We start from the raw sequence: 9,778 nt of genomic DNA, 5'->3' as shown, positions 1-9,778 counted from the left end.
CCTGTCAATCCATAATAAACCAACTAATGAGCCCACCTGGATTGACCGTCGTTTAGATTTTTCTCATTGCGCTCAGGAGGGGCCTCACAGTAACACAACTGATAGCAACAAAAACAGCTACGAACTACTTGAGCAGCTAATATTGTTTAACAGGTCTTAATCTTTATTTATATTAAACAACAACAACTGACTAAGCTATAATCTTAAACTAGTTGGGATAGACTGTATAAAATTTTTGTTTTTAATATCTACTAAAATCAAATTATATCAATACAAAGTAAAGTACAAGTCAAAACAAATTTTAAAATAATTTTTGTAGAAATAAATTTTGTAGCATAAATAGATAACCAACAACTAATTAGGGTTTGCTGCGTGAATCTTTTCTCCTTTCTATTCTGCTTATAACTATATCCTCACTAATATCTAAAAATAATAGATCTCTCACGGTAACTTCTTTCCAAATAGTTTTGGATCGACTTCTTTTGTATTTAATACCCTCCACTATTAAAGTATCACATTTACGAATCGGGACCTCCTTCTCTCACCTCATTTATATTCCAATAAAAACAATACTTTATACTGACAAATGGTCTCCCCACAAGAAGTTAATCCCAATTCCCAATTTACGATAAGTTGTAAGTCAATTTTCAAGCTTTTCAAAGTTTCTGATATACTTGCACAACTTCTTGTTGGCACATATCACCAATGGCTAAACAACATATGAATTTTTATCTTACAAAAGAAATTAAGTAATATTGCAAAATATTTATTGTTGACTGTCCTGCCGATATAATGAGAATAAACAATTAGGCAAAAGCGCCAAAATATCCCGTCTGTCAATACGGTAGAAATTGAGGAAAAAGTTAATTAACACTTAAACAAACACTTGAGGGGATTTAATGATCATCTACAGAATTAGGCAAAGCCCCAAAATATATATAGTGGTCCAATATAATCCAAAGGACTTTACCTACCGACCTTCTAATATAGCACATAAGTTGCTCTATTATAGAGCAACTAAAAGTATACCATATCTGCAAGATTTTCGCCAATCAGTGACGAAAACGAGCTAAAAAATAATATTCTATCTTAAAAAATCGTGTCCAAATTGAACAAACGGAAGTTTAGTGCGTTGTTGCATCGGTAGATTATGTGCCAAGAGTGGCATATAAATATAACATATTCAATATCTAAGTAGGTAAGGGTGGAGCTCATGTGCGGTATCCCTTCTATCCAATTTATTTATTGGTTTTTGACCTTTCCTCAATTAATTTAGCTTGTGAGTCTAATTAAGTGTGAAAGGTATTAATGCACTAAATAATTCTTTTAGGTTCTACTTAGCAAATTTAGTTGTTGTAGCAGCTATTAGCAGTTTTAACTGCCGTTAGTTGTTTTAGTAGTTGTTAGCTATTAGATATTAGCTGCTAATTATTTAAATAGCGGTTGAAAGCGAAATTATTCGGTAAAGACAATTGTTCGATTGACAATTAAATTTAAAATGACAAAAAAAGATATTGGAATACTTATTTAGAATTTTCACTTATAGCCATAGAATTAAACTCATTATAAAAAAATATGATTTCACTAAACTTCAATTTTCAAAATTTAAGGGGGCAAAAATTGAAAACTTCACTATTTTATAAATAAAATTGAAAATTTTTAATATTTTAGGAATCAATATTTTTGATTTTTAATATTTTCTTGAGTTCAAATACAAATAAATAAATAAACATTAAAAAGAGTAAAAAAGACATAATGTAATAAAGAAAGATCTTAAATTATTAAAAGGATAGGGTTATAAAAAAAAATTGTGTAAAAAGACCTAAAATGCTAAAAGTTAGACGAGAAAATATTATAGAAAACGCTCATTCTTCCTCTAAAAGCTACTTCATATATTAGTTTACTGCAAACAATAATATAGAGAAATAGTTTTTTGACTAATTCAAAATACTAAAAGCTATTATAAATGCTATTACTGAACACAATCTTAGTATTAGGATAGACAAGAGATATTTTCTTTTTTACTAGACACCATCTCATTATGAAGTTATTCCTTATTTTTTTATCAACAAAATAAATTTTTTATTTATTATATAATTCAGAAAAAAAACTTAACATTCAAGGATAGTTACACACAAGCCAACAGGCTAAGGCTAATCCACAGGTACTACAAAACTTTTGTTAAAAAGTGCAAGGATGAATTTTACATATTTCACAGTATAGAGCTAATTAAATCTAGAAAAATGTACGTAATTTTATATTTTTAGGTTTAAATACTATATGTATAATTTATTTAAAATCTTTGTAATCAATTATAAATAATTTTTTCCGGTTGGAATAAAGAATAACTTATAAAATTATACTATTAATCATTTCAACTAAAATAATTTTATTAATCTCTCTAATTTGTAAAATTAAATTGATTAAATACTTGAATAATTATATATTTGAGGACTCTGACGCATGCTTTCGTTGTATTCACATAGCTTCTCTAGCACAGATATTTGAGTTAGTTAAAAACTCAAGTTTAATTTTCTTTTATTGAAGCTCATATATGAACAATTATATAGGTAGATTTTTTTTTTTTTTTTTTTTTTAAGGGAAAAACTAGTAGCTTTCATACATGAATAAAAGCTTTATCAGCAAATACAAAAGACTAAATGGAAGATGGACGCTCTTCCATCCAAATCTTTTCGTGCAACTCTAAAGACGAAACTAATTTAGCCAAGTGATGGCCACCATATACCCTCTGTAAACACACGACAAATTTTAAAAGAAAGAAAAGCATCTGCAAGATGGATTAAGTTCAACCAACGAGTACCAAACTCGATGGCAAGTAGTGTTTAAAACTATGTTCGTACTACCCTTTTAAGTGTTACTGAATTGGATTAATTTCACCTTATTCGTACTACGCTTATACATAGACCAATCGGTACAACTCTATTAATTTCTATTCTCCATATGGGGCTCAGAACACAAAAGTCCAACAACTACTCACTTCTGTTTTTTGAAGAGAAACAATTACTCCCTTTTAAACGCTGAATAAGTATATTAATATTCCAAGAGTTTTTTTACGCCTCGCCCAGCATCCGAAGGGAATCCTACTAATAAAAATATCAAATTTTAATCATTAAGAGTATTCCATTGAGTAGAAACATCCCTTTTCATTGCATACAACTTTATTTGTACAAATAATAATGCAGTTCCTGCATCATTAAAATGTTCGTTAAAAATACCCATAAAGAGTGATTCAAATAGTAAAGCACGCATGAGTTCAAATAGTTTGACAGATAATTTTTTGCTCTTCCTCACCAACTTCTATAAATTGCGCAACAAAGCCTTAGAATCAAATAAGCAAACCTTTAGACAGAGAAAAAGTTCATTTCAACAGAAAAATGTTCTTGCTCGCTAAGAAAGAATTCTTTTTCAAAATTTTATGTGCTCTGCTCTTTCTTACACTCCATTGCTCAGCTTCTTATAGTAATTATTATTTTCAGGTAATTACTAACAGAAATTCTTACTTTACTAACACATTTTTCTATCTTCCATATATAAACTTCATAATTCTACGCATTCTTGATTTCTTGATCTTGCGTGTATATTTATCATTCCAGCATATATGTAAAATCCATTCTGACATATACTAATAGAGTCTAAAAATTATTTTTATAGGTCGGGGAAGCTTCTTATTCAAGATTATGCAGCAGAAAGAAGATCTTGACTGTTAATGGACAATATCCAGGACCAACTTTATACGTTCGCAAGGGAGAAACAATCTTTGTCACAGTCCATAACAAGGGCAGATATAACGTTTCCATACACTGGTATGTATTAGGTTTATTCTTCGAAGAAAATTATTAATTGTGTATAAAATGTTCCGTTCGGTCATGTTCAACTATGGTTCTTTTTTTTCTTTCAACTGCTTTTTCAAGATATGTATTTACCACTCAAAACGACAACATACATATAATACAAAATTAATCCTAGCTGTTTCTGATGAAATAAAAAGCAGGTATAAAATTAATAAGATTTAATAACTTTGTTGGAATTTATACATGTGTTAATTAACTACAAGAAAAGTAAACGATTTATAATAATGAGGAACACCTTTAGTTTTAAGGGTAAGTTCCAATTCCCTCTAAGTCCAATGATCAGATGAACAATATTAATTCTATTTACTAATTGCTTTTAAGGCTCATATTTAACATGGTATGATCTGCATCCTCGTACTGAGATACGCTTTTCAAGTGATGACTAGGTACCAAATTGTCTTAACAAGTGTTGGAAACTAAACTAAAGCAAAACTACAAATGAAGTAAAAAACATAAAAGTTAGTGAGGAAACCAAACCAAATAGGCTTGTAGTAAATGACTTATAATGACTTGGGATGGGTTATACTGAGGTGAATTATTAATTGAAATTTTTAGTTGCTTCTAGGACCAGATTTAACATATTTAAAGAGTGATTTTGCATTTTCCCCCCTTGAACTTTAGGCATGGAGTAAAGCAACCAAGAAATCCATGGTCAGATGGTCCTCAATATATTACCCAGTGTCCAATTCAACCTGGAGCAAAATTCAAACAGAAGGTCGTATTTTCTGAAGAGGAAGGAACTCTATGGTGGCATGCCCATAGCGATTGGTCACGAGCTACAGTCCATGGAGCTATTATTATCTACCCAATGCTTGGAACTAAGTACCCTTTTCCCACGCCATCCCTTGACGTGCCTATCATTTTAGGTAATTCATTTTCATCAATGGAAATTATTTATCTACTTCCACTGTACGAGACCATCCATTCTCTAAACCAATTTCTATTTTCTTGTGTTATGGAAAATAATTGTTCGAGATATTGTAGGAGAATGGTGGAAGAGAGATGTGATGGAAGTTTTTAAAGAATTTCGTCTGACAGGAGAACCTCAACTTTCTGATTCTTTTACTATTAATGGTCAGCCTGGTGACTTGTATACATGTTCAAAATCAGGTATTTATATATCTTTGCACAGGCTTAGTGTATACTGCAAAAGCAGTTAAATCTGATTCAATTCAATTCGACTGTTTTTTTTTTTTTTAAATACTTAAAATTTTCAGCTTTGTTTGGTTTTAATCATATAAAACCCAAAAAATTAAACTGAAATTTTCCAGCTTCGTCTGGTTTTTTTTATGCAAACGATTAACGATTTTTCTTCCCTAAGTCTTGTTGTATCCTAAGAAAAATAATTCAGATAAAAAAGCACATAGAACAATTAAATGCCTTTTTTTCCAAGTTTTTACGGTAAAATAATGAAATGATGATAAAAATTGCAGGAACGTTTGACTTACTTGTGGATGAAGGAAAGACGTATCTACTCCGAATAATAAATGCTGCAATGAACGAAATTCTCTTCCTTTCCGTTGCAGAGCATAAGCTTATAGTCGTTGGAGCAGACGCAAGCTACACCAAACCATTAACATGTGATTACATAGCAATAGGTCCAGGACAAACCATTGATGCATTATTACATGCAAATCAAAACCCTGATAACAAATATTACATGGTTGCTAGGGCTTACTCTAGTAACCCTACAATCACTTTTAATAATTCCACCACAACGGCAATAATTGAATACAAAAAAGACTATCATTCTCTATCTTTATCACCTATCATACCCCAACTTCCTAATTATTCTGACACAAATGCTGCCTTCAATTTTTTTAGTAGCCTCAGGAGTTTATCCACTAAAGAGCATCCAGTACCTCTGAAGATTAATGCATATATCATTTCCACAATTTCCCTTAATACATTTCCTTGTTCACCAAATAGAAGATGTGAAGGTCCAAATGGGACAAGATTAGCTGCTAGTATGAATAATATAAGTTTTGAGAGTCCCTCATCAATTGATGTGCTAGAAGCTTATTATTGTCATATTAATGGAGTTTTTGGATATAGGTTTCCTAGTACTCCACCCCTGGCTTATAATTTTACTGCACCACTTTTACCATTGAGTTTGCAAATACCAAGAAAAGGGACTGAGGCCAAAGTTTTGCGTTTTAATGCTGCTGTGGAAATTGTTTTTCAAGGAACAAGGTTGCTTGGTGGCATAGATCATCCAATGCACCTTCATGGCTATAGCTTCTATGTTGTTGGTTGGGGTTTTGGAAATTTTGACAAAAGTAGAGACCCTAAAAATTATAATCTTGTTGATCCTCCTTTACGGAACACGGTATCTGTACCCATCAATGGCTGGACAGCCATCAGATTTCAGGCATATAATCCTGGTAACTAAACTTTTCTAATACTAATTATGACAGTAGTCCAGTAATCAATTGTCTTTCTTTCCAGAGTTTCTGAAGGGAACATGCTCAATCCCTGAATTTGATGGCAATTTACAGGTTTATCCAAATGGAATTAATAGAAATTTTCAATCAAAAGATCAATTGAAACTATTATTTTAGTGGCAAGTAAGTTGACAAAGTCAGTGAAAGACGATGATTAATGTGTTTAAAGTGAGAGAAAACTAGGGTATTAGTTTTTCTTATTATGTTTCCTACGCATTTTTGACTAGCGAAGAAATGGGTTAAATTTTTCTTTTGGTTGAATTTTCTATTAAAGTCAATCCAAAAGCTTAATTTTAGGAAAAATGTACACTGAAACCAGTTAAAGGGGTGAATTGAGTATTATTTCATATCAAATGTATCAAAAAGATTATTTTATATAGTATATATACTAATTAAAATTATGTATGATTTTAGTGATTATTTACATTTTTATGTTGCAGGAGTTTGGCTTCTGCATTGTCATTTGCAAAGGCACATTAGTTGGGGAATGGAGACAGTTCTCATCGTTAAAAATGGCAAGAATCGCGAGGATCAGTTGCTACCTCCTCCACCAGACATGCCGCCATGTTAACTCATGATAATGATTCAGGGTTTCACAAATCTACTGCAAAATTAAGTCACGTGAGTCTTCAGAAAATCGCTGGGGAGCCAAACAGGTTAGCTGATAACTTTGCCAAGAAAGGTGTTTATACTCTGGTCCCCTTTTTTGGCGTGGTTACAAATTGGTGTCACTTGATGACCTGCATCTTTTCTGAATGATGGATGATTTTCTTTTACTACGTTTTGGGTATAAATGGCCATGGTTCCTCATGAAATTGGATTCTTCCTTGGATTGGCGTCCTAAGTTGGGTCTCTTTTGGCAGAATTGGTTGTGCTGTGATACGACATTTGTTGTTTTTTTAATGAATTTATGGGTGATCTTTACCCCGCTATTTTCATTTGTTTTTTCGTGACTAAGTTTGAGTCTCTTTTTGGCCTTCTTTTGTTGTTGATGGCCCTTTTGATTTTTTTTTTTTTTTTTATTTTATTATTATTATCTTTTGACTTTGGTGCTGTCTGCTTTCTACTCTGGAGTTCTTGAAGTTTATTCTTCATCTCAAGAACATTTTTGTGGCTTCTTTGTTTGTTGGATTTTATTTGAAATACCTTGATTAGGTTGAGCATACGGAGGAAAGCTTATGGCATGGATGTAGTTTCAAGTTACTGTTAACATTTTTTGTTTCTTGTTTTAAGATCATATCAATATTCAACATAGCCTTTTGTAGTTTTGCTGATTTGAAGAAAAAAAAATCATGATAGTGATTTGACGACTATTTTGTAAATTGAATTTTATACTATGGCAGTTAATTATAAGCTTCAACAATCTATATAAGCTATATAATATATAAAAGCATATAATTAAATGATTAAGTGTAATTCTCTCAAATTGCCAAGTGTAAGAAAAATAATTATTTAACATAATTATAAAAAGATAAGTTGTAATAACAGTAATTGTAAGAAAATAAATTATTTTATATTTTCATATAATGTCATATAGGAGAAAAAAAAAAAGAAAACTAAACTAATATTAACAAACAAAAACTATTTTATTTGAAAATAAGAAAGGAACATAAGGGAAAAGAATTTCAATAGTTTTCTCTTTAAATTAGAAGAAAAATAAAAAAAAACTATAAAAATAAATTTGTAGAGAAAAATTAATTTTATTTTTCTTTTATATAAAAAAATAAGAAAAAAAGTTTTTTCCAAAAAATAATTTAGTTCCTTCTTATTTTTTGTTAAATTTAGTTCTGAAAAATGTCAATATCCATTCATTAATAAAACAAAGACAAAAAAAACAAATAAAAAAAAAAAACACTTCATTTTTTCTTGGTAATAAAAAAAAAATCCTGGTTGACTAGCTTGGTGTATGGAGTAGTCTCATACCAGGAGCTAAATTGCACAGACATGGGACATTAGATACAAAAATGTATGAAATATATGATAATTTTTGAAAAAGTAGGACATCCACACACTTAGGATACACTATACTAAATAAGTATATAATACATTAATATTTCAAATAAATAAACAATCATTTATAATAAATCATAAACATAAAATAAAAAAACTTCTTAATTTCTTATTTCAATATAATTAATTAAATTCTCAAAATTAAGTGCTTTAAACGGGTTGCATATGGGTTAATGCAACCCACTTAATCTATTTATAATATTAGGCGGATTAAACGAGTCGTGTTTGTGTTGATAAATTTAACACAATTATTAAATTGGTCGTGTTCTTGTTTACGCTAATCATATCGCATGTTAGGTGAATCTGTGTCGAACTTGACACGCCAAACCATGTTGACACCCCTAGGTCATATCATGTATGGCTTTTGCTATTGTATACGTTGATAAAAGACTTCGCAGGTTACTTAAGAAGATACATCTAAGCATTGCAACTTTTTTTAGCATATCTAAATGAGATACAATTTTGTAATGCATTTCACAAATTATACAATTTTGTTATTTTTGAATGATGTTATAAAAGATTATTTCATCGTTTAATATTGTTCTGCATCGTGCGAGTTCTAGTACTAGTTAGAATATATAGGAATAAAGGTCAATTTGGCCTTTGAACTTGTTTAGCGAGATAAAAAAAAATTAGATTTTACATTTTAAGTTAATTTAGCTGGTGAATTTGTTTAAAATAATTAAAAAGGTCAGATTTATCATTTACGTCAATTTATCCCTTAGACTTATTTTGATTTTTGCAAACTAATGAATTCATCCGATTTAACAGGATTGACTTTATCCCTTTTGTTTTGTACTAAAAACACTCAGATCAAAATTTTCTAATACTTCTCCATATCAGTTTAAAATTCTTGGGATACTATGATTTTGGAAAAGGGGTGTTGAAGCTAACCTAGAAAAGATAAAAGCTATCCTAGATACTCCTTCTCCCATATCAATTCATCGAGTTTAAAAGCTTAATGGAAATATCTTTGGAAGATTCATCTCTTGCTTCTTAGCATGGAGGTGTCTTCCTTTCTTTCGAGCTCCCGAAACCAGACAAGCTTTCAAATGTGGAGAAGATTATGAGCAAGCACTATATAAGCTTAAGAACTTTTTGAATAAATGGTGGGCAATTTGCAAGTGTACGAAAGTGTAACTAAATAATAAAGAATGAGTAGAGCATCATTTTCACAGAATTATATATCAAATATCAAAATTATTTTAATTACTATGATTTAAATGACAATTAAGATAATTTATTTAAAAAATTAAAAGAAATTAAATTAAAATAAAAATTAAACTTGAAAAAAATCAAACAAAATAGTTGTAGTGAAAATTCAAGTGGTAAATCCTGTGAACCCTCCTCTCTAAGGCAAAAATATGCTTGAACGAGGTATGCTCACGTGTGTGTTTTATGAAGTCGCCACCTAGTTTATTTTTATAAGGGAAAGCTAAGAAAGAACCCTAA

The 9,778-nt window shown here is 30.3% G+C and overlaps 1 protein-coding gene across 1 annotated transcript; it reads left to right on the top strand.

The window, feature by feature from the left end:
• Positions 1 to 3,345: 3,345 nt before the first annotated feature.
• Positions 3,346 to 7,542, top strand: LOC149493670 (laccase-15-like). The gene is made up of 6 exons (XM_089726144.1): positions 3,346 to 3,497; positions 3,673 to 3,824; positions 4,494 to 4,738; positions 4,857 to 4,982; positions 5,306 to 6,256; positions 6,757 to 7,542. Exons 1-6 carry the CDS (start codon positions 3,396 to 3,398, stop codon positions 6,885 to 6,887), a joined length of 1,707 nt encoding a protein of 568 aa, XP_089582270.1. The 5' UTR covers positions 3,346 to 3,395; the 3' UTR covers positions 6,888 to 7,542.
• The last annotated feature ends 2,236 nt before the right edge of the window (positions 7,543 to 9,778 follow it).

Source organism: Jatropha curcas, chromosome 9 (genome assembly GCF_041381405.1).
Source record: "Jatropha curcas cultivar XTBG-Jc1 chromosome 9, XTBG_Jcur_1.0, whole genome shotgun sequence".
Taxonomy (NCBI): Eukaryota; Viridiplantae; Streptophyta; class Magnoliopsida; order Malpighiales; family Euphorbiaceae; genus Jatropha; species Jatropha curcas.
This window is presented reverse-complemented; position numbering and strand designations above follow the sequence as displayed.